At 45.0% G+C, this 27,882-nt stretch overlaps 1 protein-coding gene across 5 annotated transcripts in view; it reads right to left on the bottom strand.

Moving 5' to 3' along the window:
• Positions 1-4,012: 4,012 nt before the first annotated feature.
• Positions 4,013-27,882, bottom strand: part of Myo61f (unconventional myosin 61F) — a 150,982-nt gene continuing 127,112 nt past the window's right edge. For 4 of the 5 annotated variants that reach the window (XM_077677513.1, XM_077677516.1, XM_077677511.1 and 1 more), the window contains exons 5-31: positions 25,668-25,748; positions 24,346-24,525; positions 22,852-22,950; positions 22,562-22,672; positions 20,257-20,328; positions 20,051-20,170; positions 19,860-19,936; positions 19,508-19,613; positions 19,072-19,152; positions 18,042-18,179; positions 17,559-17,607; positions 17,339-17,466; positions 17,122-17,227; positions 16,171-16,405; positions 15,086-15,162; positions 14,882-14,950; positions 14,095-14,179; positions 13,540-13,594; positions 12,918-13,022; positions 11,504-11,587; positions 11,323-11,416; positions 10,638-10,708; positions 9,440-9,581; positions 7,523-7,596; positions 6,110-6,213; positions 5,579-5,678; positions 4,013-4,593 (exon numbers count right to left, since the gene is read on the bottom strand). In XM_077677513.1, the coding sequence (XP_077533639.1) occupies positions 4,564-4,593; positions 5,579-5,678; positions 6,110-6,213; positions 7,523-7,596; positions 9,440-9,581; positions 10,638-10,708; positions 11,323-11,416; positions 11,504-11,587; positions 12,918-13,022; positions 13,540-13,594; positions 14,095-14,179; positions 14,882-14,950; positions 15,086-15,162; positions 16,171-16,405; positions 17,122-17,227; positions 17,339-17,466; positions 17,559-17,607; positions 18,042-18,179; positions 19,072-19,152; positions 19,508-19,613; positions 19,860-19,936; positions 20,051-20,170; positions 20,257-20,328; positions 22,562-22,672; positions 22,852-22,950; positions 24,346-24,525; positions 25,668-25,748 (2,673 nt within the window). In that variant the 3' untranslated portion in view covers positions 4,013-4,563. The remainder of the gene's footprint in view (positions 4,594-5,578; positions 5,679-6,109; positions 6,214-7,522; positions 7,597-9,439; positions 9,582-10,637; positions 10,709-11,322; positions 11,417-11,503; positions 11,588-12,917; positions 13,023-13,539; positions 13,595-14,094; positions 14,180-14,881; positions 14,951-15,085; positions 15,163-16,170; positions 16,406-17,121; positions 17,228-17,338; positions 17,467-17,558; positions 17,608-18,041; positions 18,180-19,071; positions 19,153-19,507; positions 19,614-19,859; positions 19,937-20,050; positions 20,171-20,256; positions 20,329-22,561; positions 22,673-22,851; positions 22,951-24,345; positions 24,526-25,667; positions 25,749-27,882) is intronic. The other variant, XM_077677512.1, reaches the window with a different exon arrangement.

Here is a 27,882-nt window from a genome sequence, read left to right as displayed (position 1 = left end):
TATTTGTCTCGAGATTTATTCTGGCTGTTTGCAGCCATGATGCTAGCCTAGTAGCTAAGCTTATCGACATCACACACCAGTGCCCTCGCACCTCGCTATGTAATTTGTCCATGTATATTACAATTAGCTTACAACCAAACATCAATTGTGATTGTTACCATGTACAAAAAATTAAAGCCTATCCACTCAATATGAAAGCAGTCGGAAGTGCAGTTTAGGGATTCACCATAATGGGCTGTAGCGCCGTTATCCGCTCACTGCTACCCCCCAGTGCAATTCAAATTTACCGCCTTTGCAGTGCTCGCGTGCCCACTGCCTGCACCAGTGGGAGTTCTGTTCCTTTCTTGCTTGCTTTTCATCTTGCACGTGACAGCGTTGCACTGCCCCTTTTTTTTCTTACTATCGTAAAAACCAACCCAACAAGCGTTCATAACTAAATGAACGCGGGCACTGCTGCCTCAAATATACCAGCAGTTCTCTTGCGCTAAACAATGGGGAGACGTATGATAAGCACCAGCGGCTCACGAGTTTCAAACGCTTATGACTATATTGCTTGTATTCACTGGCGAGGCGCGCATGCAGGCAACCGTTTGAGTGCGCTGTCACTCGTTACGTCGGGCTCCGCGAGATGGCGGTACTTGTCCGTGCTAAGCACAACTGTGTTCCACGCTTACACCGTGGTCCCACGTTAACAAACTCTACCTCACCGAACCCAGAGTATTGCCTCGAGTCCAATGTGAGTGCGATTAATAACATATCTGTTGACACCACCGTTGAGAATCGGGTTGAAATGGAGAAGACGACACACGACAGCGTTTTTTTTTTTTTCGGCGTGCAGACGCAGTGGCCCAAGCCGCGCCATGTCCGTGGCGCATCGGCCATGTCCGTGGCCGTTTCCAGTGTTGCCAAGCGAAGAAATTGACAGCTAAACTTTTCAACGAATACCACCTATAAACCCGCTTGGCTTTCGAAGCCTCTGGGTTACACCACAGCGACAGAAAGCCGTGTGGCTCTACTTGGGCCCAGCGAGTGAGCTATATGACAAGGCGGGCCCCTAAAGTGCTCTGCACTTAAAATTTCTTTCAATAACCTGATGGTGTAATGGCTGTGGCTGTTGCTTTCGAAGTACAATTGATGCTGCTTCAAATAGGATACTGAAGTGAACCATTGTCCAAAAATGGTGGTCTCTGGTGCTCTGCCTACAGGATTTTCTGCCAGTGCATGTACTGACTGTAGGACACGTTGCTTTCGGCACCTTAGTGCGCAACTTTTTGCCTTCAACAATCAGGACAGCAGTGTAGAGATAGTGCGGTATTTAGCGGCAACGTTGGTGGCCGAGTGCACCAAGAATGAATTGAAGGGATACAGAGACGTCATGCAACCTTGCCGATTCATTAAAAAGATAGCCATTGCAGAATAACAAATGTGTCAAGCTTAGCATGAACTGGATTTTAATTAAGCTAGATAATCATGACAGACAAAGATAGTGTGGCATTTCAACACTGGATGACCCATAGCACCTTATGATGTCACCAGGTGATGTCACCTGGACTTGCAAAAGGCAGTTAGGGAAGTTGTGCCCAGGACATGGCACTTTGTGCGGCTTGTAACAGAGTGGCATGAAAGCACCACTTGCTTTAAAGGCGGTGACCATGCACTACCACATGCATTAAAGGGGCCATGAAGACAAAACACAAGTTTGGTTCATTCGAAAGATTGCCTCGTTAGAATCACACTGACACCACTTTTAATGTAAACTTCACTCACATAAGTCATATAATTAGCAAAAAAAGCGAATGACCATGCAACTCACTAGCTCACTTGCCTATGACGTATTATGGGCAGCTGTGCAATTGGCTGAGGCTGGCAAAAGCAAATGCAAGTTAGGCAGTTCTCATGAGCTTGCAATGCAAGCTATTTGCATTTAAATTTAATGCTTAGACTTTTTATAGCAGTAAGAATGGTGGAGTAAACAATGAAATTTACTAATGAATGCGTAATCATCAAAAGAGTTAGTGCAGCACTTTGCCGGATGACACTGCCTAACACAGCCGTCGGATGCATTGGGCTTGTCCTGCGGGACAGCCGCTTACGTGACCATGTTTGTTGAGTCATAGCTTGTTTCAGGAAACAGTTACTCAACCGTAATAAAAATATAGCGGGTATAAAAGTGCAGTCAAAAGCAAAGTGCGAACATGGTACTTCAGCGGTATTGCAGCCCCATCTATGAAAGTGAGAGGTAAACGAGGTAACCAAGCAGCCATCTGAGAGATGGTAGCAGGCCTGGTCAGCATACTGTCTAGTTTTAAGGCCCTGTCCTGGATATGTCATTGCGAACGTCACAACATGTTATTTAGTGGGAGAATTGAAATTTTGGCTTAAAGTGGCTTTCTCAGTGAATAAAGCATTGTTTGCTTCCGGTCAAGCACTGAGGGCGCTAGAAAACACTAAATCTTTCGAACAAACAAACTTGTGTTTTGTCTGCATGACCTGTTCACCTACAGAAGTGTTCACTCCACCATGACACTAGCCAAGCTGACGCCAAAATGTTCTGGCAAAGCAAAGCATACCACCATAAGTGTCTGTAGAAATTTTTCTTGAACCAGACGTGAACCAATTGTATGGAGTACATGAGCCAACTCTTCTGGACGCTGGGCTAAAGTAGTTGCAGTGTAGCATGCGTGCCTGATGATTCCAGAGCTTAACAACAAAGGCAGTTATTCTTATTACACAATCCTGGAAAGGTCTGCTTATGCTCTTCTTATTCAGGTCTCATTGGCAGATTGTTGAATATGTGGATTTGTCTTGCAGAATTTTTTTTCTCAAGTGCTGTGATAGTTACAGTTCTAACTAGTTAGCACGGATAGTTATCTACGGTTTTATACTTGGGTACAACTTAAAGACAGAAGTTGCCCCCGCACCGTATCTCCTCAGCTGGCTGTTCCTCTGCGTGGCACAACGAGTACATTTCGGACTTAATCTGCTGATGACGGCTAACTACATGGGAGAAAGCAGACGATGCCACACATCGAGTGCAATCTCCTTTCAAAAGACACTTTTTATGTTCGCATCCGAATGAGTCTCTTCGGCAGAGTGGTGCACTACATGAGCCATTGCAGTTCTTAACTTGTACCCAAGTACAGAGATATGCTCCAAGTGAGCACTTATTGCCTAAATAGAAAATTATAAGGAACCCACACTTTCATGTAGGCATTTTGTGCGAGGGAATGCGAATTTTAAAGTTTTGAGCCTGGACAATCCGAGTCCACCACTAACCGTAGGTTAAGAACAGCAGCAAAATAAGTGTACTCTAGTGCCAGACTACACTGAGCTTTGTGCAATATGGCTTACATGGATTGGTACATTTCAGCTACTTGACTTTTAGGTACACGTATTACTGCTCTATCACAGGCTTAGACCCTCAAATTTCATCAGAGGATATTAGCACGAGTTTCTGCACAACATTTTGCTTCATAGAACTTGCCTATTTATTTTTAGATGCGAACGCATCTCATTCACTCGCCTTGTCCCTGCATCCATCCGGCGTTGTTGGCGTCCGCCCCTCCCCCATTTTCCTCGCCGCGCCAGCTGCGCTCTCCGCCACTCACCCCCTCTCCTCTCCGATAGCGAACACTCTCTCACGAGGGGCATTGGGTTGGATTGGATTCAATTCGATTCGATTCGATTGGATTGGATTAAAGTGGATTGTGTTGGATTGTGTTGCATCATAGCCGCGGCAGACGCACTGGCGCCGGCGCGTCCCCTCATCGTTATGCGCGCTATAAAACGCGGTGCCTGCGCCGCTCCGCTCCATTGTTCCAGTGTCGTTCCTCCGCTGTCCAACACTGCAACGTGAACCCCCTATGCGTCGCATCTACACAGGGGTTCCCGCGAGGGGAGGTGGGAGTTTTTTTGCTCGGAACTAGACAAAAATTTGTGAAGCCTGTACAGTCTAGTTAAATTAGATGGAAGTTCATCCTGAAACTGAGCTCCTCCGACACCACAACCGTCACACAGTGCATGAAAGGTTTTTATTGCAAAAAAAAGGTAAACAGCAGACAGTTGATGTCATGATTATATCACAGTATCTTCCTCTTTTATTTGTCTTAAATATGTAGTACTGATTCGTAGTCTATATCAACAAAAACTCTTTCAAAGATGCATATCTGAATGATTGTCAACGGTACACAGCATCCAAGAAAAAAAAAAAAAAGACGACATACTTATGCTAGCTCAATGATCGTTTTGCTTAAGTATCCGTCGCACCATCTCAACACATACAACAGTACAAGGGAGGTCATGGCACTTGACAAGAGGAAGTGTGTTAAAGAACGGTAAAGGTGTGTGTGTGTGTGTGTGCAGGTTCTTTTTTTTTTTTGTACACTTTGTATGCTGACGGAAGTAAGCACTCAGCTTTGACAAAAAGGGGCACACAGTGGCAACAAGGCAGTGCGCAGCAGTGCATCACTAAAGTCTGGACGTCGTTAACAAAGGCACAAGCGGTCGCTCTGTGCAGAATGTCTCGGTGCTTGGCAAGTCTGCAAATTCGGGAACATCAGCTGGTCAGCGCTGCTCAGGGGCAGCCATGGCAACCTGCAGCAACATGTTCAATACGTGTTCAGCATGTTCAACATGTTTGGTATGACTTTTTAATTTAAAGGCCAACTGCACTCAAATTACGCGTCGACGTACCATCAAATCAGCTGGGACACAAATGGTAGCCCCGTGAAATGCCTCGATCACACGGAAGCGTTTAAAAAAGCTCCGCCACAGACCACGTGGCACCTGCCAGCAAATCACGTAAACAGCCATGAAGCGCCTGAGACACTCCAGCCGATGGGGGCTTCTTCCTCTGGCCAGCCACACAGCTGGGGAACCGGTCGAGCTCTGCTGCGAACACTTCACCCATTTGCTGCCCCGTGCGCGTGTAGAGCTTGCGCGCAGGGTTGCTCCCAAGCTACTGACCGACAGTCTGGCTGGCCGCTGGTCGGCTGCAACGTCATTTTAATGGCCGCGCACTCCTCGATTTCGGTTTCAAAATTGCAGAATTTTGCTGACCGCTTGCGGCGTCCATGCGCGTATTTCAGCTGTTGTGTTTTGCATCTTGCTTTTTTTTTAGCAGACTATACGGAAATAGTAGTGCTTTCAAGAGGTCGAAATTTTCAGTGCAGTTGGCCTTTAATATCCCTCGAAAGACAGTGGCAAAGCAGGCACAAGAGAGCCGTTTGAGAGTAGGACCTGAAACTTAACTAATGAGGCGAAATATGGGTGAAAGTTGCCCCAGAGCAGCTAGGCATAAATATTTGTGTTGTTACACATTTCCTTTTGCATATGCTCTCTCCAATTCCCAACACCTCACTGCGTTGAGTATGAGGCCGTATTTGTCTTGTGCTAGATCTGAATTGACATCTTGAGGTAAGTAGCTTGGTAACAATGTGGCAATACCACTGAAACTTAATTGCTTCAGGGTACAATGGCCTCAGTGAGTAGGTTTTTTTGTTGTTGTTGTTGTTGTTAAATTTATTTCGCTTTCCTGGTGTTCAAGTGTTGGTGCACAGAAATGGGAGATTGTTCTTACCACTATGAGATGACCGTTCTTGCCCTTCATGATCTCGGGGTTGGCTCCCTGGTTGAAGTCTATCGTTCCTTGCTTCCCGCCACACAGCCTGTGGTCCACACTGAATTGGAAATGAGACGAAATCATGTTTATCACACTTTTAGGAGCTTAAACTGTGCTACACCATGCCCTCCTCTTGGGGTTGACAGTTCACCCCACAAAAGCCCCAAAATGCCTCAGCACAAGAGCAGCCAATGAAAAAAATTTATTACTTGGCAACCTCGTATGCCGCACATTACATATTCGAATAAGAGTTTTCCGTGATAAAAATGCCTTAGAAGCACATGTAGTTGTAAATTTTGTTAGTTGTTGTGCAACACTGGTCTGAGTGAGCAAAGGTGTCTGCACAGTACAGACGAGCATTTTGGCAGTCAGCCTAGCTACGCACAGTCTGCCTTTACATCTGGAGCGTTAGCCACTGACAGTAATTATGCCCTGTCGTGTAAGTAGCCATTCTAGTTGACTTGGAAGAGCAGAAAAAAAATTGCTCACCAGTTGTTCTTGTCGACGGAGACCACGTTCCTGTGTCCGTAGGCCATGGCAATCTTGGAGACGGCTTCTATCAGGTGCGAGCCCATGTCAAGTATCAAGTCGCCCTGCGTATAGAAGTGAGCCAGGCTTGGAATGATCGCGTAAAGCATGACTGGAAAGCATGCAGGCTGCCAGTTGCTGAGCATATGCAGCAAGTTGTGCGGTTCTGTATGTGAACATGCTGAAAGGATCAAGCATTCATTCGTCGTCGTAAGTCTTTTTACGAGCACTGCGGGGTGAAGGCCTCCCTTAAAATGGCAGGATTTGGAAATATGAGCTCAAGCATTACTGCCTACAAAATAGAGATACACACCTTGAACAAGAAAGTGAATAAACTTTTTATGGATTATTTTTTTAAATACGGATGTGCAATGCATGTGTTGCATGGATGATTAACAAGAAAATCTTGCAGCACAGCCAAATCTAAATGTCTGCGTCCGAAGCAATGTTCATACTTGTCAAAATTGTTAAACAAGAACACACATTACGCAAATATAAGGCAGAAAATCAATATATAAGTGATATTTGCAGTGTTTATTGAAAAATTCGTGGATGCTTTGTTTTTCGGATAAATACATACTACATCAACTGCAGAAAACCGTCGCCTGCTGTTGCCCGCACTACTATAGCTCGTGGTGAAACTTCAAACGGCAACAGTAACGAAAGGTTCCACTAGATAGGTTCCACGTTCCGCTTGGAGTAGAGCAACGTGGTTCTATAAACGGAGTAGGGCGCCTCGATTCATTCACATCTCCACAACACGGCAGCGCTGGCATTGAGGCGCCCGACTTGGAGCAGTGGAACGCGGTAAATTTAAACTGACTTGAGCAAACCTCTAGCGTGTTATCTTGGGAGGAACGAGACGGGAGAGGAACAGCACAAGAGGTGAGTGGGAAAGAGAAGGGATGCATTTACTTGGCAGGGTCGCCAGTCGACTATCATCTTGTGTCGACATTTGCATTGAAAGAAGCAGATACACAGCCATTTTTTAATGAGTATGTATCATGTGATGGGCTGAATAAAGGCTCATATGTATACGCAAATAGTCCAGCCAACTGATAACACTAATAACCCACTTATAGCAAAATTAAGGTTATAACAAAATATTTGTCATACAGCTCGTGCCTTTTCAGCATTCCTCTCGATGCAACTTCCATTTGCACAGACTTGCCTTTCGTGTCAAAAAAGCAATTTGTACAGACCTTAAATTTTGTCAAAAAAAAAAAAAAAACATCGCAAGTTGCGGTAGTTCGGATATACATTTATTGGCCATGACCAAAGGGCCAGTTCAAATTATCCATAAATTCCAGTTAAAACATTTCCAAATCAACGAGCTTCAGGTGTGTGCTACCTTCTGAAAAGCTGGATGCTTACCTTGTCTTGCTTCATGTCCTGTGGTATCCTGAACAGCGCCAGGCCATCAGTCAGGCTGCTCACTGTGATTCCTGCTGGTGGACAAGACAGGACGTGATCACCCGGAGTCATCTCATCACCGGGGAAGCTTTTAGGCATGTTTTTAAACAAGCATACCGCAACTCTGATCAAGAGCACACACACTCCATTCTCTTCTTAAAGGGACACTGAAGACAAAATGCAAGTTGCTGCAGGTCAATAGATTACTATGATTAGCTCACTGAGAACATGAATACACCACTCATGCACGTAGCTTTTCTAAAATAAGGTAGAGCATAGTGAAAATGTGAAGACAGGTGTCGCCGCCACTGGCTATACCGTGCAACTTGCACCGGAAGTGGTTAAAATTGTGGCAAATATTTTAACAGTATGCCTTTGCAAGTTTATAAAAACTTAACTGGAAGTTTTTGTAGCATAATGTTTAGCATCATATCATGGGAGCCCAGTTGATAGATCTGGTGGTGACCCCAAACACCAACACGTTTGTTTAAGTTTGGTGCAGTACCTGGTGCGATATTCGGCCAGATAATTGTGCAACACTTGTACAGTACTGTGAGTAACCACTTTTATTATGACCCTCTATGTGCTTTTGCTACACTTTATAAAAAAACACAGGACTACTTATTATAGCTAAGGTCAGCATTCTCAAGTGTACACAACGTCTAGCATGCACATAATCTTTCCTGACTGCCACTGGACGGCACTACTCATCCACACTTGGAGCAGTACCGCTATGCAAGGAGGCATGTAGGAGCAAGCTATGCACAAGTACAGTGTACTAGGAGAGAAAGGTATGTCGTTTGGGGCCGATTAGGGAGGTCCCCTTTTGCGATGAAAATTTCTGCTGAGGAACTCCCATTGTAAGCAGTGCCCCTGTCCGCTGCCGCTTATCAGTTGGTTTTAGAACCTTTGTTTGTTAAATTAATCCTTATCTATCACATTAAATAGTCTTCTTTCTTTATTTCATGATATAAGGTTTTATAAAACCCGTCAAATAACTGTTTATTTTGATTTAAAAACTTATATGTGGCGCTGGCTGCTACAGGAGTTCTGAAGAATGCCTGCGCTCCATACAATTATTTCATTGCAAAAGGAATCCTTGCTCTCCATTGGTTTTTCCCCTGCACAACATGCCTCTATCTTTTAGTGCACTATAGCACAAGCGGCTGGTTCGACAACAATATTTGCGCGGCCTAAAAAGGACAATAGCACGGGTCCCAAGAGGAAGCATAGTGCTTAGTGGTCCAGAGCAGCAAAGGACCTGGGAGTTCGGGAAAGCACGACTGATTTGACGGAAACTGACGAAACCGCTTGGTACGTGGTACCGATGTATTCGGTTCCTTCTATACAGCTATAAATTACCACTGTCGCGCTTTCTCCCGGTTTATCGTGACGCAAACAGCGGCTGCAGCATCATAGAATGGCGGCAAAGGAAATGAGGAAGGGAAATGCTTTGTTTGATTAGCGATTTCTCAGCAAATAAGGCACATTTATGCACCAAATCAATGCTGAAATGGCTATGGGAAGGCCAGACTTTCGTTTGAAACCAACTTGCTGGTTGCCTTCAGTGTCCCTTTTAAGCACAGCAGGAGGATATGAATATTTCAGTTACGTACGTTAGCTACATTAGTTAGTTTAAATTAACTATGTCATGTTCATTAAGGTTTGCTGGGCAATTCTTATACTGAAGCTACAGTTCTCAAATAGCAGAAAACTGCAGATATGAATACAGCACATTGTCTTCTCCTTTATGTCAGATATAATAGTAGCCTACCAAATGGAGCGGCCAGACGACGGGCTTTGTACACTAGTAACTGATGTGGGGCTGAAATTGACACCAACACATGACTGGGAAACAACGCGACAAACAGCACCTACCTTCGAGTGACTTGAGGGGGATGCGATGCTTGGCGCGCAGGTCCTTCCGGTCAAGCAAGTAGAGGGCCGCATCGGTCAGGATGAGCACCCGGTCGCGAGGCTTGTAGCCGTGCCGGTCGTACTTGGTCACCTCCAGGCAGTACTGCGTGGGATACACAGACCGTCTTAATTTGCACCACCTCCGGGGAACCCTATTTATGGTTCTAAATCACAGCCGTGAAGGCACTTCATTCTGAGTGCAAAGCAAGATGAAGAAAACCAAAAATGAAAGAAGAGCAGGGGATTTTTCAGTTGTACTACAGTGATAATTGTCAATGGGAGTCTAACCATACACCAGATATTGTAAAGGATGCTTCGCTGCAAGCACATGCGTAATGAAGGAAAGCCAGCTTCATGCACGGAGACACAGTGGAATTGAGTAGACTAAAAGGAAATTCTATTAGGATTTGATCGGAAGATTTGTGGCTGTGTGCGTCAGGGTATCTAGAATTCCACTGTTTTCTTTCTCTGCATTTTTAACGCGAGTATGTGGGTACGGGAGTCTTTGTTTTGCAACTCCGCGCATACTTTGTTTTTGTTGCTGTAAGACTATAGAAAAACTCCCAATGCCATTACCACAACTGGAATAGGATGGACTTTTCCCGAATTGCTTACCAATTTTGTTTTCAGTAGAAAATTTGCTAGTAAAATAGCTGATGGTCATTCTGTTTACGCATAAACTGAACGCCTATCACCGAACAGCAATCCTTACAGAAAAAGATAGGTGTAACCAAACATGCCGAATGACTGCCTGTACCCTCACGGCAAGTTGTACCACAGATGGTAAACCAAGAAAACACACCGACACCTCCAAATTTCACCATCATGACTTGCTGAAAATACGATAATGTTTGTTCTGAAAAAACATGAATTAAAGAAGTGATGCTCCACTTTGATTAATCTATCTCCACACGCAAGAAAATAACCTCCAAGTCTTTGCAACCAGTGCATTGGCTGTACTGCCATGGTAATGTACAGAGGGGCATTTCTTTTTCTCCCACACAAGTGTTTCATGCTTTCATTGACAAAGCCTTGAAACACTACTGTGATAAATTAGGCCGCAAAGCGGTGGGCGCTGAATAATGGCTAACAGTGCTGCTATTTTAAGGCTATGCCAACACATGCAAAGAGCATAGTCAGGGTGTGATATACTACTCACCAGGGTCTTCTCGCCCTGGTGCTTGACAGACTTCTCAAACATGTTCTCCCTCCTGAGCTCGAGGTCGGGGGCTGGAACACAAGTGATCAGGGCATAGTTGCATTCACTGGTAAGTCCTTGCAACATTTTCTATTATACATGCCAACGTAGGTAAGTTAGTGTGCCAAGCATCTTAGTTTAGGAGTGTCGCTGTCGGCTAATGCAATGAAAGCACGTCAAGTGCTCAAACCCTCAAGCACATAGGTTAACCGAGTTTTGCATGAGAGACCTCCGAAGTTGAACCCTAAAGTATCTTTGAATAGCCTGCTTTTGGTATGCAGTTTGTGCAATTAGTGAGCCGAACAAAAAATACAAAAAAAAAAATGTCATTCGTTTATACTGATACCGTGCATCAATAAAGGCTACGTTTAGCTAGACCGCACTTCAGCAGCAACCATTCAGAGCCATGTTGCAGCGAAGAATTCCTTTAACGTCTTGCTCATGAGGAACTGCATAAAAAAAAGTGAGATTTGTTCAAAGTTCACAGCTTTGTGCAATACCAAGTGCACAGGAAATGACTCGCTCGTGAACTTGAATCAGTGCAATACGGCAACACTTGACTTCTTCAGGATATGAGTTTGCAATTGTTAAATCATTACGCTGCAAACTGGAACGTATGTTAGTCCAGATCCGCTGGACCCCTTACCGAGCCTGTTTTCTTGGAACTCGTGCGGCACAGACGCCTTGTAGCTCTGCTTCTTGCCGTCGAACAAAGCTTCTGCTTCGACCTTCCACTCCATCTGGGTGGGTGTTGGACAAGCAAGCGATGCTTCACATGTGACAAAAGCTTCAAAAGTGCCGCAGACAGAGTGAAATGGCGAACTCACCAGCGCCTTGCGCTTTGGGGTGATGGAGTTGCAGTACTTCCTCACCAGCCACGTGCGGTGAAGGCCATGCAGGATCTCCGATGTCTGAGAACGAAATAATGTATTCGGTGCGTTAATTTCAGGGTGCAAGCAAAATGCGCGCATAGGCTGCTTTACCAACGTAGTGCCTGCATTTGTTCAAACGAGACCATGTATGTATAGCAATTTAGCCTGTTCGAGGGATGTATGATTAGGAGATATCTTTACTACTATCTATATTAGTACCAGAATTGGGGTGGTAGACTATAATAAGCCAATTACTTCATTACATTATTGCTAACTCACTTCTATAATGCTTTCGGTAATGAGCTGCCAAGAGTCTACCATCGCCAAACAGTCGATTTATCGCAATCAATTCCCAACTCTAGTAAAACAGTAGCACAAGCGATAATCGGCTGTTGTAAAACTGTGAGGGGTATATCTAATAGGTGGCGAGGAATGCCAAGGGTGTACTGAGTAAGCCCTGCCTGGCAAAAACCGGTGTGTATAAACAGTGCCCCAGCCCTTTGCAGCACCATTTTAGAGGCCTGCATCGTCACTATTGTCACTGTGTACAGTAGAACCCCGCTCTTACGGCCCTCAGTGCTGCGTTTTCCCGGCTGCTATGTTGTTTTTGTGTAGCCCCGGCGCAGCTCACAGAGTCCCATGTATTAAAATCCTCACTGTTACATTGTGGCTCAAAGTACGTTCCCAGATCATTCGTCGAAATCTGACACTCCAAACCCACCTGGGCAACACGGGAAACATGAGCGGACCGCCATTTTGACATTTGACGAGCCTTGGCCAGGCTTGGCTACGGAACTGACTGCATGAAGTTGCACGTGGGTGCGATTCGTCAACACTAGATGGCTCTATGTTACCCTATGCTATCACCATCATCACTGTGCTTACAATGAAAGTTTCACTTCGGAATGCCGGAAGTGTGTGTTTGCCATAAAAGCACCACCGCAAGAGTAACACACGCTCTCGTTGTCGTCATGTGCTTCATGCTCTGAGAAGCCCGCTGAACTTGCAACAGCAAGCTTTGTCGGGCCTTGGTGGCGTCGTAAAAACGGGAGGCGCTTTCCCTTCAGGAAAAGCTTGACCCACAAAACGCAGTAGACAAGCAACCAGCGTGGAAGAGGGTCAACATCGCTAGGGACCTTGCATTGCCACGCGTGGTGTTTTCCAGCGATTGCAAGAAGCGGCAATCCTACATTCTAGAGTTTTTTAAGGTTCGAAAGACAAAGTTGCAGAAATACACGGTTGCAAGTCAAAGTTACGCAGTTTCCGTTCATTTTCGAAGGTTTTCTCACTGCTGCATTTTCCTGGTTGTTATGTTTTGTTTTCCCAGTCCGGTGGAAAACGTATGAATGGGGTTCAACTGTATACGCACCTCCTTGCAGACAATGGGCGCCGCAGGCCACGACTTGTCCAGCACACTCTGGGGCAGACTGGCTGCCAGTCGCTTCAGGAACTCCACACGCACTTGACGCACAAACTGAAAGCCGTAGAAAAAAGTATTTGGGCGTACATCCTGTACGTTGTAACTGCTTGTATGTTCTATTTTAAGCTTCTGGAACTAAAACAGCAGCAAGTAATCTGACTGCAAAAGCATCTTGTGCAGCGGCGATTTCAAAACATCCCATTTGGCGACATAGCCACGAATGTTGACGTACACGTGAGCAAGTTGAGATTATTTCAACACGCCTAACAAGGTCTTAACGAGGAAATGTATAGTTTGTATGCCTAGGTATGTAAAACTTAACTGCTGTGCGTAATGAGCAGCTGTGACAACAGAGACTATCATACGAACACTTTCAGCGTTTTATTGCTCACAAACCAATTGCATTAGGCTCTTTTAACAATGCCTACACTGGTGCCCTGTTACCTGTAAGAGCACCTAGATCACCTACACCGTTGCACAACCTAACAAATCTCCTGGGATGTGCACCAATGTTGCCAACTACAGGGAGTGGCCAGACAAGGATGTTGCTTCTATCGCCAACAACGCTTACCCTGGCATTCAAGTCGTTCTCTGGCTCATTCCTGGTGATGAAGCCCTTGATGAATCTGCAAGGCGCAACAATTTTAGATATGCATGTGAACCTTGATTTCGTAATGTATGAATGCATGTAAAATTTTTGCCGATACATGGTTGGATTGAAACAGATTGAAACATTTTAAGTATCCTCTTAACTTCTGGCCATAACATGGAGATGTGGTATGGCCAGAAATTTGTGACATTAACATACTAGTGTCAGTGAAGAGGTGCGAAATCACGAGATGGCAAAGTGTGTTGCACGTGCACCACATACTGTGTGGAGGTTTGGAAACAAAAAGGGGGAGTGGGAAAGATCTACAGATGTAGACAAAATGGCTGGCCTCAATTCCTGCCTACTTTATGAAAACAAATGGTCAGCTATGACTTTACATACCAATAAACAAATTGTTAGAGAAAAACCATCGGCTTTACTTAGGTGGGAAGCATGCTTTTCCAAATGGGTACAAAGGAAGGTGATCTTTTCGGACAAAATTCCTTCCCACGGGCGAAACACTAAACAAACTGTCACCTTCGGATGACGGTGGCCGCATTCTTCCTTCTCTCCAGAAGCCGCTGAGCCTGGTACCGCCGCCAAGAGCTCTCAATCAGGATTGCTGTGGTTGAAAAAAAAACACAATTCAAATTCAAAGCACAAGAAACAAGTTTCAACAACACAAGGTCTTGCACTGAATTTGCACCAGTTAGCTTTTAGCTTTTCTTCTTGATGATGCATATAAGGTAATTCTTATCGAAAGACATATTTTGCTACCAACACATTTCTTGTCTAGGTTAGCGAAAGCACACTCAGCAGGTGTTCACAAAAGGCATCCACAAAGGCACAAATTATGCCATCTAACTGAAACAAAAAGTGTTCTAGGGATGGGAATGAAACCCAAGGACGCATGGTGACAGGCAAGTGGCTTAACCACTACCCTTGAGAACACCATGTGGAACATTGTCGAGTTACTCTAAATATGAACAAAAGGGTGCCAAAAGAATTGAATAAACGCTCACAAAACCTGAGGCATAGAAAAGTAACGCTGCGCACATGGTTAGGCCCTCACGAGCGATTCATTAGATGGCACAAGGTGCTTAGTGTGATCCTGAAGTATAGAAATGCATCATATGACAGAAGTGTCACTGCTATAGGGGCTATGAAGTGTTCCTTGTCTAAAGTACAGTCGCTAGCATGCTTTTCTGTTCTGTTCTCATCTCAAATGAGAACACGAATCCACTGCTACTTATTGCAAGTGTATGTGCACACCACCAAAAGACAGATTTTGAACTCTTGACAGCAGGCAAAGTGGGCTACTGACCTGCCTTCCGCATCTCGAGGTACTTCTTCCTAGCCAAGTAGCACCGGAACTCTGCCTGGATGACGGAGGCTAAACGGGGAGAAAATGAAGGTGGCAAAATGAAGTCGCCAACAAACGTCATTTGGTTTGCACTTCACTCGTAATAATTTGCTCTGCTGCCATGCGAGCAGAGCTGCAGAGTATAAAGCTCTGACAAGCACTTACCCAGGTAGTGCTTCTTCTGTTGAAATGCATCCTCAGTTTCAAACAAGGTCCGTGGGAACCGAATGAAAAGTTTGGTGCTGGAAAGCAGCGGAGAGAGACGTGTTGTTTTATTTTGAGAGTAACGGCACGATTTGCACAAACAGTGATTGAAATTTCGAAGTATAAGGTTCTACAGTTGACCTTTTGCTTGATTAGTCTGCACCCCAAGTCCTGGAAAGCATTAGTACATTGCTACGCAAGGAAAACTAGTTATAAAATGTGGAGGCATATTTAGTCAGTTAATTTAATTAACCTGCAAGCAGCAGGTACAGTGGTGTTCCAATGTACACGTATGGCACACAGCACCACCAGATACTGTTACGTTGGGAAACTGACATACTCATGAGATAGCGGTACTTTTTGATTTAAGCTTTTGGACTTATCGCAGGCTTCTCACTTAAGTGCAATGCTGCAGGAGTGTTTAAATACTTTAGCTCTCTACCACGTGCAGAATGAGTTGCACGTAAAAAAAAAAAACAAAGACACAGAGTATTTCCAGTGATTGCAAGGATTCGCACGAGTTCATTTTGCTGCACTTGTTAATTTGATCTTCCCCATACGTAGACTGAATTGTAAGGCCCCTCAGGGCTGCCTAAACTCGATGAGGAACAAAGCTTGATGTCTAGGTGCTGCAAAACCTTCAACAAGGTCAAAAGGAATAATTGGGCAGCCATTATAAGACTGAAAAGCTCAAGTTTTCAGAACTTTGGAGAAGAAAATCTACAACAGCCGTGCTTCTTAAATTTCTCTACATAAGCCCCCATTTTTAGTCCCTACACTAGCATACATCGTGTTCATCAGGATGTAAGCAGCACAACTGCTGCACATTTCTTTGTGTCATACCCACCTAGCTAACCAAAAGGAGAAAGAGAATAGAGATCGTGCAATCATTTTTCATTTTTAAGTATGAACACCTTACATTTGGTGCCCCTCATCACGATAGCGAAAAGGGAATTCTTTGGAATCACACAGTTCAAACTCAAGAGGCCTATGTGCACTGTGCATATAGCATGCTGCATTTAAAACGCACAGACATATGTACTCACTGTCCCATGGAGAACTCCTCGGGTGCGTAGTTGAGGTGCTTGATGAGCACCGCCACTCCTTCCTTGGCGTTGCCGCCGCAAAACTTTGGCCAGGTCTCGGGGCAGAGGCACTTGTACCGCTCCAGGAAAGTCTCGTAGCGGCGCCGGTACGCAAAGCCAGCACGGCGCACCCGCAGGTTTTCAAGGAGGCCCAGGTACTGTACCTGGTGACCCACCACCTTTTCGTCAAACTTGGCTGAAAGGAAGAGAGCATGAAAAAAATGCAAGTTTAAAGTTTTAATCAGAGTTCCGCACACCGAATCTACACACGGACTATGAAGTGCACCATGGCAGAGGGGTACGGATAAATTTTTCGACTTCCTCAAGTTCTCAATGTGCATCAAAATCTCGTACGCATGGACATTACGTTTCTCCATTAAAACTGTTACGGCAGGGATTTGAAAGTGTGACCATGTACTTAGCAAGACAATGCTTTAGCCTCTAATGGTGTGACCTGTGGTGTATGCGAGTCATGTTCTGTGGCATGCTTGAATGTGTGTGGAACCACTAATTTTTAAGTGCAAGATTTATTTCACTGAGAAACCACTGCACCTATGAAATGTGCTACATTAAATTCCAGCTGATTAATTTAGCCTTAATGGGCCAAGCTTGAGTACTTATTGCATTCTTGGTAGGGTGACTAACAATTACCAACAGGCTTAATTAAGTTATATTGCGCTTAACAAGAAACAAAGGAAAGAAGTTTATTCCTTAACTGGCACTCCTTCCACATTAGCTTTACTATGTGCACCACATGGTGCGACATTAGTTGAATACATCGCTGTCAACTCGGACAACTGTAAACAAACATTCCTCACGTGCTAAGACCTCTTCCAGTCATATTTACTGCGCTTCACGGAGCAACTGATTTTGCTCCAAAGTTCTTTATGGACATAACTGATAACAACTTACAGGCCTGCTTGAAGTCGTTGGGCTTGATGCAACGAACATACCAAGGCTCCTTGGACATCAGGATTTCCATGAGCTCCTGCAGGCTCACTTTGAACTGTGTGGCAGCCTGTAGAGAGATGGTGCCACTTAGGAATGGATAGATGAAAACAAACTTGCACTTCACACTTTTTGAATGAAAAAAAAATTAGCTGAACATGTACACTGGAGTTAAACTCACTGTGGGCGGCCGTTTCTTGCTCAGGAGCTCGGACTCTGGGAAGGCATCCTTGATGATGCCATTGCCAGCCCCGGCCATGGCCTTCTTGAGGTCACGGAAGAGTAGGTCGTTGTTCTTGTCAAGGAATCCTGGTGAAGAAGAAGAAAAGGCATGCCATGTGCTTGATTACAAGAATGTTTGACTAAGTCAAGTGGGATTGGGCTAGGAGATGCAAGCCTACCGTCTATCTTGTAGGTGACGTCACCAGCATAGTGAATGAGGCGGAACTCCTGCAAGACAGAGGCGAGATGGTGTAAGGAAAATGGCTGCAAACAGTACTGCTCACTGTTATGTAATAGTCGGAACTGTTTTCGGGACTTTGCTTTTCATCTCTCTCACACAGGAAATACTCAAGACTAGCCACAGTGTAGTCGTAGCGTAAAGACAGGGGAATAGATGGCACACAACAATGGCACTGTGAAGCGGTTTATTAGTTATTAAGCTGTTAAAGACAGCAACATAAACGAGAAATCGCAGTGTCTCATAATTCTGTTTATGTGCCTAGAGTTCTTCACACTGAAGATGTCATTTCCAGCAGGCTTGAACTGACTCCGCATTGGACAGAATACTCTTTTCCTGGGTCTCCTTCAGAGAAAAGTTCCCCCATACTCCATTGTCTGCCAGAGGGTATCAGTGAAAGGGCATTGTGCAATGCACCACTCACATCTCTAGCAATGCCCTTCTTCAGCTTGTTGCTGGCCAGGTTGTGGGAGACAAAATGTGGGTGCATGCGGATCGTCTGCTCCATCTTGAAGAGGAATGTCTTGTCCGTGGCTCCACCAGGCCTTAGGCACTCCTCATCCTAGGGTGTTGGGGGAAAAGGCACTGACGGTTACTTTACTCCCCAATGCAAAATTTGTGCGCAGCGCGAACTGCACTCTTCTCGGTCACGGCGCAATGCTGCTGCGTCTCAGGAAGTGATCGTGTGATCAGCAAATGCACAGCAGCGTGTGCTAGTCTGCCATTATCTCGCAGCGCATTGCCGCCGCCAAGTGTGTTGTTGCAAATAGTGTTTGAACCTCCCGCACAAATGTCACGTGATTCGGATGAGTGGCAAACGGAGGAGAATCTGGCGGAAGTGCAAAGGGGGAGGCAATAAGAGAGATGACATCATAGCAGCGCATGCCACCCTCCCTCTCACACTTTCGCCAGACGCTCCTCTCCGTTTTCTTTCTGCCTTCGCTGCCTCGTTCACTCACTCAGTTACATAGATATCGACATCACCGTTGCCAAACCCAGCTACTGGGCTTCAAAGTGCTATGCACTAAAGATGGAGAAAAGCCCTCACAACTTTTCCTATGGCTCTGCCACAGCTTCTAGCCATCTCATCACAAATAAAGAAAAACATCACTCATGATTTAAGAATTTGGGTGCATCTATGCTAGACTGCGCTAAAAATAGCAAAAAGATACCCCCTTTTTTCCATGAATCGTGGCATGTCGAGGGTACAGCAATAAATACAGTACACAGAAGATGCAAAAGAGCAACGAAGAATACTATTAGTGGCTGCAGTTGACCTAACATGTAACTGCAACCCTACATACAATAAAATACCTGCATAGGCTTTTGTTCAATTTACTAATATTTTCAGCAGTGCATTGTTCATTCTGTTCCACTTTGAGTTGTTAGACGTCAGTCGAAAACCAATAGCTGAATGGAGGCAATCATGTTTGCAAATAAAGAGGGAAATTTACCAACAAAGAGATGATGCCTTTGTGCTTTTCTTCCACCAAATCGCAGATGACTTTGTTGTTGAAGTAGTTGATGGGCGTCCACTGAAAGTGGGAAAAAAAGTGAAAATGTGTCAGGTCTTCTCTTTTCTCACTTGGTGAGCAGCCATTTGCGTGGCAAGGTTGCCCTCACTACATTTCCAATCCCTAATGAAACTTGACTATCTTCAGTTTCATTCTTATCACATTATTGGTCTAATCTCACTATTCAACAACAGACTTTGCTCTAGAATGGTCACTAATGACATGACCAAGGGCACAATCAGTCATAGGAAATTTCATGCGATAGGACGGTTTTCTCGCAATTTATTTTTTTTAATATCAACCAGATACATCTCAGTTCTTACAACACTTTAAAGAACTCCCTAATGTGTCTAGTGTGTAAGAGTGAGCACTGTACCTCAATGCCTTCTCTGTAGTATTCTTCCTGTTCAGACTTCAATGTGAGCTCAATAAAGAGTTGCTGAAGCTTTTCGTTGCAGTAGTTGATGCAGAACTGCTCAAAGCTGCAAAAAAAAGGGCGTGCCTTTACTTAATATGTGGTCTGTGTCCACGCACAAACAAATTGCAACGAAAAGGCAATATATCGTTTATGGTAATCTGAAAAGCCTCGAAGTTTATTTGGAAGTGGGTGACAAAGGAAGACTTGTGTAAGCCACCAGTTTGCAAAAGATGTCCAAAACATATAAAAACACTCATGATGCTTTGATACTAGAAATGAAGATTATCTAAACAGAAAAGGAGAGGCAAACCTGTTCTTCTTGAAGACCTCAAATCCGTAGATGTCCAGCAAACCCATCAGGGTCCTCCGTTCGGACGAGCGGGTTTTCTAAAAGCAAATGTGCCATGCATCACGTCAGACACTTGCAATATATGGGCACCATATAATATTTCAAGCAACACACACCTTATGCAGTAGAACTACTGAACAGATGCAACTCACCACTGGCTTCAAGGACACGTTTATCTTTTCGACCAGCCACTTGAAGAGGCGCTCGTAGATTGCCTTGGCCAGCGCGTCCCTGGCGTAAATGGCCTGGTCACGGTTCAGTGGGGTCGTCACCTGCCACACGATAAAACACAGGGTACTTTAGGCCTTGCATCAGTGAGCCAGTGTATATACGCAAGAGAAATTCCCTTGGGTCTTACAAGTTCTCCCCGTGCTTCAATCGTCCGGTTGGTCAAGGCTTCCCTCAGCACTGTTTCCGGACAGCACAGCAACTAGAGCAGTGGAAGAAATACAAGCACGCACGAACCGTACATTTGGTATGCTGAGACAAACAGCCATCTTCTACAGCCTGCGTTTGCCCGACACTACTCAAGGACGGCAATCACCTGTATCACCATGCAGTGTCAAAACCAAAACAGTGAAATTAACTAGTAACCTTAGGAATCATCGCCAGTGTTGGCTGATGTACATCATCATCATTAGCAGCAGCAGCCTGTTTGTGTTCACTGCAACACAAAGGCCTCTCCCATACACAGCCAGCTGTTCCTGTCCTGTCTCTCAACACCCTCGCCCATTCTTTGCCCGCCAGTTTTTAAGTGCGGTGCCCTTTAGGGGCCTGGCTTGTCGTCCTGGCTCATTTCGTCCTGGCTCATTCAGAATTGCTGATGTACAGTCACGAGAAAGAGCTTACATCACGTGGGATTACAATTTTCAGGCAATTTCAGACATGTGCGTGCATGTGTGTGTAATTGGTTATTTGAGTGCTAAGCCATCCTGACAACACACGTACCAGCTGCCGGGCTGCTGTGTGGGAGAGGTATTTGCCAAAATTGTTGTCCTCGTGGTCGGTAAACTTTTGTTCACTGACTGTACAGTGCATGTTAGTTTCAAAAAGCCGTAACTTGTCCAATACTGTCACAAAGCTTTCTTTATGCACACTTCCTTTAACTTTGTCTGCTGGCGAAGTTCTGCACAAGTTTCTTTGGCAAGGTCACTAATGTTTCAAAAATTGGGCATAAAATTTCAGTAATTGCTTCTTTTTCCCACATACAGTTGAACCTCGTTATAAGAGACATGGATGTAAGAGACAAATGGGTATAAGAGACACTATTCACCCACATGGTTGGCTGCCCTATCTTTCCCATTAAATTGACCTCTTTTATAACAGACATCGGATGTAGAAGAGTGGTTATAAGGGACAAGTCATTCTTGAACTTTAATCGATAATCTCACTTGTAGCAGACATTTTAACTTCAGATGTAGTGCCACCAGTCACTAATTGCAGTTGCTTCCATTCTGGAAACACAGGTGGATGACAGACGCCTGCAGTCGCTATTTATTATAACTTCAGCAAACACAAAGTGGTTCAGTCAGCTATGAAACGACGATGAGAAGCCCTGCCAATGGAAATGCAACTTACAGAAGTGATTGAAGCTCACTGCCATTCATTGGATGGAGCGCGATCGCACATGCGGGCTCTCCCACTCACGTAGCTCCCAATCAAGAAGCATCGCAGATGTTGGGTCCTGCAAGCGTAATGAATAGCCTGAGCACACAGCGGAAGAAGCTGTGCTCTCTGGCTATTCATCAGGCTTGTGAACTCAACATCTACAATTCATCTTCCACAAACAAGGAAAGGAAAAAAGCTTGTAGAATCGGTTGTAAAAAACAGTGTAAATACAGTCATGAAGCAAACAAAGATTCAGAACTGTTTCATAAATTTTCGGGGCCAAACATAAATTAGAATGAATCTTTTGAAACATGCTGTAGCATTCTTTTGAGCTTATTTTAGTCATAAGATGCCAACATTAAACTAGGATTTGATTAGTAAGTGAAAACATGGTTCCCTGCTTATAAGAGACATCTCGTATAAGAGACAGAACCTGTTCCCCGGTACGTGTCTCTTATAAAGGGGTTCAACTGTAACAATCCTTGATAATTCACTTCGAAAATTTCCAATACAGTAGAACCCCCGATTATACGACTTTCTCGGGACAGTGAAAAAGCATCACAAAATGCAGGCGTCGTAAAAGCCAAAAAGCAATTACGCCTATAAATACAGTTTCGTGCAACAGATTTGCAAGAAACTTCAATGTAAACTACAAACTACTAATGCTTTGCAGGGCTGGGAAACCCAAACCACAAAAAAGGTAAATGCGAATAGAATAAAGCAGTGCAGGCGCCAACCATGCTGTATTAAAACAAACCATGAGCTGCAGTCCACTGCTGTGATGCCCGTAAGCCAGTGTGAATCATGGCACACACGATCACGACAAACACGTGTGGCAGCCTAAGCCTGTCAGTGTAACCTCGTTGGCAATTCACTGGTGAGTGGGAGAAATGAACACCTGCAGCACACTGCCCCTGCAACTGTTAAAAGGAGACACCAAGTACCGAAATCCTGTTGAGACCTTTGTAATCACAAGTGGCACTGGTTTGAGAGCCCCTGCTGGAAGCTACATCAACCACAAACTAACCAACCAGAATTGCGGGCGGTGTCCGTACCTTGGCGATGGCTGCAACGGGCTTGTCTTGCGCAATGATGGCTTCACCATTCTCCTCGACAAACCCTGTGTTGCCAAGGTGCAGAACGGTGGCCACTATGGCAAAGATCTCCTGCGGAATCGAGTTTTTCAGAACATATCAGATAGTGAAAGTTTCACACTAAAAGTAACATTTGCACTTTTCATGCAGTGCACAGGCCATCCAGCCCAACAACAACAACACCAGGATTTTATCTCTCTCTGCGTCCAATGCGTGAAGTTTCTTTTAGAGCCTTTTTCAGGTAGACTCACCTCTTCTTCCTTGAGTGAGAAGTCGATAACAGAAAGGGCATCCCTCACTACCCTGAACTGGGAGGTGTCGTCGATTCCAAACACTTCTGTGCTGTCTCCCTGTATGGATAAAATGCGGGGAAAGGATATGAAGAATTGTTAAAAAATGCTCTTTGGTCTTGTGTTATGTGCTTGTGTTATGGGCATCTCCTGGGCCATCATTTTTATTCTACACATCTATGCCAGAGTTTTACTGCACTGATTTATGTATTAATCAGCAATGCCTAATTCATGTAATAGTTAGCCAACACATGTTGTGGTTGGCTCATTCACATTGGCTGATACCTATCCAGAGGTTCTCATGTCTGTGTATAATTCTAATGAAGTTTCTACTCCCAGTTAATTCTGTTAGCATCGATCAAGCCTACAAACAGCTTGCTACACACAGAGAAGTATAAAGCAGGTATCTTGTCACCAGCTGTGAAAACCTCTTATGGAATGAAAACTTTTAAACAATACAGAATTGAGTTGCTGATTTCAGGCGTAACAGAGCAACAGAAGTGCTGTAGCAACAGGCTAACCACAATATACTGTCACAGCAATGGACATAGTACAGTTACACCTGTTTTACCAATGTCGCAAAATATTCGACATCTATGATGCAACACATGGTTCTTTCCAACAATTAGGAACAATGTCAAAGTACATCTAGCACCACGGTGCTGAAATGTAAAACTAGCTTTTGAAACATTGCACCACGAAAGCTACGACAAAGTTTGAAAGAGTGCACCGCGAAAGGTACGACAAAGAGACTATTTCTAAGCCATGAGCATTGGCAAGAAAAATATTTTTTTTATATATTTAAGCATCTCTTGCCTTTATTCCTATAGCCATACAGCGAGAATGGGTTGATACTGATGTATTGACTTTGTGCAAAGCTTTGCCTCACTCATGCACCTTGAGGTGTGACTGGTTATGGGGTTTAACAGGCCGACACTACACAGGCAATGAGGCGCGCCGTAGTGGAGCACTCCAGATTAATTTCGCCCACCTGGGGTTATTTAACATGCACCAAAATCTCGACACACAGGGCCGTTTTCGCCTTTCGACTACATCAGAAAGCGGTCGCTGCGGCCGGAAATCGAACCCATGTCCTTGGGCTCAGCAGCATAACGCCTTAGCCACCACTTTGAGGTGTTCAGCCCCTGCTATAATGAACCATTATTTCAACAAAGAACCGTTAGGGCCTAGCTGCCTGATCTGAAAGCTGAAACTTGTCCCAAATGTTCACACGTCACGACAATGCTTGGCTAGAACCAACAGGAAACTACCGTACTTATTCGAATATAAGGAGAGTTTTTTTTCCAAAATCCGTAGTCTCAGAGTCATACTCCGCCTTATATTCGAAGCTCAGAAATATACCTTTTTTTATTTTTCGACTCTCCAAACTGCACCCTCGCCTTATAATCGTGCCCACCTTATAATCGAATAAATGCGGTAGTTTGCACGCATTACCTGGTTAAGGTAGTAGTAGAAGGTGGGGTCTCGGCGCAGGGACATCTTCTCAAGGAGCGCGTCCTCGGCACCCGCGATGAGCTGGTAGAAGATGTGGAAGTTGCGCTCGCCCGAGGCCTGTTGCACAACGCGGGACTTCTCCAGCAGGTAGTTGAGGATGTGGCCACCCACGGGAGCACCCTGTTAAGGCAAACACACAGTGGGGGAAGAAGGATTCCTTAAGTAAACTACTTGCGAGAACCTGGCGAGAGTAGTAAAAGCAGTCGCTAGAGCAACACGAATTGCAGGCGGGCCAGTTGGTACATAACTGATTTACAAACAGCGCAGGAACAGGACGATAGGAAGATCACACAAACACAGCGCTGACTAACAACCAATGTTTATTGTCGCGAACACTCAGTAAATATGAAAAGACAGAAGCACGTGACATACTAATCTAGAAATGACAAATACAAACAACAATAAAAGCAAAAGACTAAAAATCTTCTATGGCACAGTAATCTGCACTGCTGTTAAATCTGCAGCAACAGTGGGCGCTCTGATATAAACTGTGCTGGCTGCTGCAGATTTAACCTGTTCGTGACAATAAACATCAGTTGTTAGTCAGAGCAGCATTTGTGTGATCTTCCTATCGTCCTGTTACTGCGCTGTTTGTAACTCAGTAGCTAGAACGGTGTTCAACTCACATCAAAAGGTTAGTGCTGACAACCTAACAAAAGCTCAGTTCAGGGTTTGACCTGCTTGGCTACTTGGTACACAGTAGCGAAAGGATACTCGTTAGTTCAGACTAACTCCTGGGGTTCATCATAGTGTGCTAACTCGAAAAAAAAAAAATGGGGACGCCATTACACGAACGACATTCTACAGTGCCACTGTACTTGCTTGTCACCAAGGGGCACAGTAGCTCAAACTGAATTCTTATGGCATTGAAACTTCACACAAGATTTACTGCCCACCTTCTGAAGAGATTGGAATATCGGAAATTCAGCCACGGAGTAGTAAACAACTAGTGTGCCCTATTGAAAGGCTATAAAGTAATGCATACCATGCAGGATTACCCCCTTTCAATGAAATCTCAGCTTTCTGGTGTATTTCGCCACAGCACACCCTTTAAAAAGCGGCCACTGCAGCCCAGCACTTAATTGTTCACTGGTGGTGAAAAAAGGAATCACTATGATCCTACAAAAAACAACTTTACCCAGATTGTCTCCTATTCTCCCTCAACACGGAAAAACGCTGACGGGAAATCTTCCATCTCGTACTAGTGCGATTTACCCAGCCCTGAACCAGATGCCGGGAAAGGAAAGGGACTCCCTACTCACCAGATAGTCAAATTCGATGTCCATGTACTTGCCGAATCGACTGGAATTGTCGTTCCGGTTTGTCTTGGCATTTCCAAAGGCCTGAAAGAAAAACCAGACACTGGCTCAGTCGAAAAATTTTACTTGGAGCATCATCCCTGCACTGGCATTCTATTTCGATGTCCAAGGTCATGTACAGCATTGCAAGGTTGAACTTGTTTATGTCTCGGAGGCTCATTGCAGTGCCAGCCACTAATGCCCCTTCATCACGTTCACGAACTAGATCAGTAAAGAGGGCCTTTACGAACCACCATCCAGAGACATGTGTGGATGAACCACAATGACCATCTACGAAAGCACGTTAAGTGCAGAGCACTGTAGGGGCTCGCCTTGTCATTGTAGCTCGCTGTAACTCTCGATGTCAAGCGACTGCCGGAATCAGGCAGCGCAGAGAGATAACGGACCCAAGTAGAACCCGGCGTAGCGGCGTAACGGACCCATTCAGAGGCTTCGAAAAACAAGCGGTTTTTTGAAGTCATAACCGTTCCAAACTCGTGAATCGCTGGCGCTTGTCATTCATCTCTCCGTTGTTTAGCGCAAAGAAAACTGCAGGTGCATTTAAGGCAAAATACACGTAATTATAAGCGGCAGCGCCCGCGTTCATTTAGTTATGAAACGCTCGTTGGGTTGGTTTTTACGATAGTAAACAAAAAAAAGTGGCAGCGCAACGCCAGCACGTGCGGAAGGAAAAGAAAGCACAAAAAGAACAGAATACCCGCTGGCGCAGTTTCAGGCAGGGGGCGAGCTAGCACTGCGAAGGCGGAAAATTTGAAATGCGTTGGACAAACTTCCGTTGAATTCATCAGGATAGGATTGAGACAGGGCGGGGAAGAGCGCGATTTGTGGTAAGAGTGAGCGGATAACGGCGCCACAGCCCATTATGGCGAATCACTGCTCTGCACTTCCCGACAGCTTTCACGTTGAGTGAAACGGCTTTAATTTTTGTGTTAGGAAGCGCCACCGTCAATATGTCTTGAACGCATACCCAATACGGGTAGTTTTGAAGTTTTTTTGTTTGTTTGTTTCCCTGCCCTCTCGTCTCCTACTCTCCCTCGCTCTACGCCTGATCAAAGTAACGTTGTCCGCATAACCAGTTGATTCTCTGTCTCTCCGCATAATTATCCAGTCAGGCATACCCGGCAAGCGTGCTTTACCGCATAGCCGTGGCACCGGCGGTGAAGCCACCCTTCTGAACCGACGGTATCAGGTAAAAAGCGGTTGTATTGCATGGAGGTACCAGACACGAAAAACAGAAGTAAATGGAAGTGAATGGCTAAAAACGCGCAATGTATATAAAACACTAAACTGTTTTTGAAAGCAAAGTCGGGTAGAGACCGCACGAAGAGCAGGAGAAATCGAACAACGAACCAAAAAGAAGGTACTCGAGGATTAACGCTTAGGCGCATATTTATGCTTCGCGCGCGGTCTCGGCCTCCGTTTATTTTCGTCTCGACTGGCGGTTGGCAAGGGGGAGGGGAAGGCAGCAGCTGCCCGCGGCGTAGAAGCGGGGAAGCTAAAGCGCGTCGAAACGTAAGCAGTTTCCGCCGCAGTACATAAACGCGAGCGGGGAAGCACCCAAATACTCAAAGGGGAAAGTGAAGGGCGGGGGAGTATTTAAAATCAGAATGCTAGATTAACAAAACGAGGAATAATTTTGGACACTTCTTTGAAACGATTCACCTCTCCTTCGTTCAGAACGTTTAACCGGGGGAGTCATGAAGAGGTTTCTATGCCTTGCTCGGAGTCACTGATGTGTGTTGCGCCAGGACTCACTGCAGGAAAGCTAACTTCACATACTGGGTTTTACAAAACGACGATGACAAGCGAGGGCACATCAGGCTCATCAAAAAAAAAAAAAAAGGCTTTCCGGTTCCGGAATCAACCTGAGTTCCTGGCGTTATGAAGCCGACGTGTAATCAGACTGCGCCATTCTGACACAGTCGAAGCAGTTTGCAATTTAGGATTTTGACTTCCGATTCAGGTTTCATGGGAAAGAAAGCGCGTTTTAACCATTTTTCTCTTAAGAAAGAGGCGTTGATTTTAAGCGTCTGCTGCCTGAATCTAGTTCTTTCTCCATGAGTAATTACGCGCCCGAAATATAGTACTGGTCACGCGGATCAGGTTACTCCGCGCGTCCTAACATCCCCCCCCCCCCCCCCCCCCCCCCCGCATCGCG

Source organism: Haemaphysalis longicornis, unplaced genomic scaffold, assembly GCF_048455015.1.
Source record: "Haemaphysalis longicornis isolate Haplotype H1 unplaced genomic scaffold, Haemaphysalis longicornis Haplotype H1 scaffold_7, whole genome shotgun sequence".
In the NCBI taxonomy this organism is placed as follows: domain Eukaryota; kingdom Metazoa; phylum Arthropoda; class Arachnida; order Ixodida; family Ixodidae; genus Haemaphysalis; species Haemaphysalis longicornis.
Note: the sequence above shows the minus strand (reverse complement) of the source record. Positions and strands in the feature narration are given on the sequence as shown.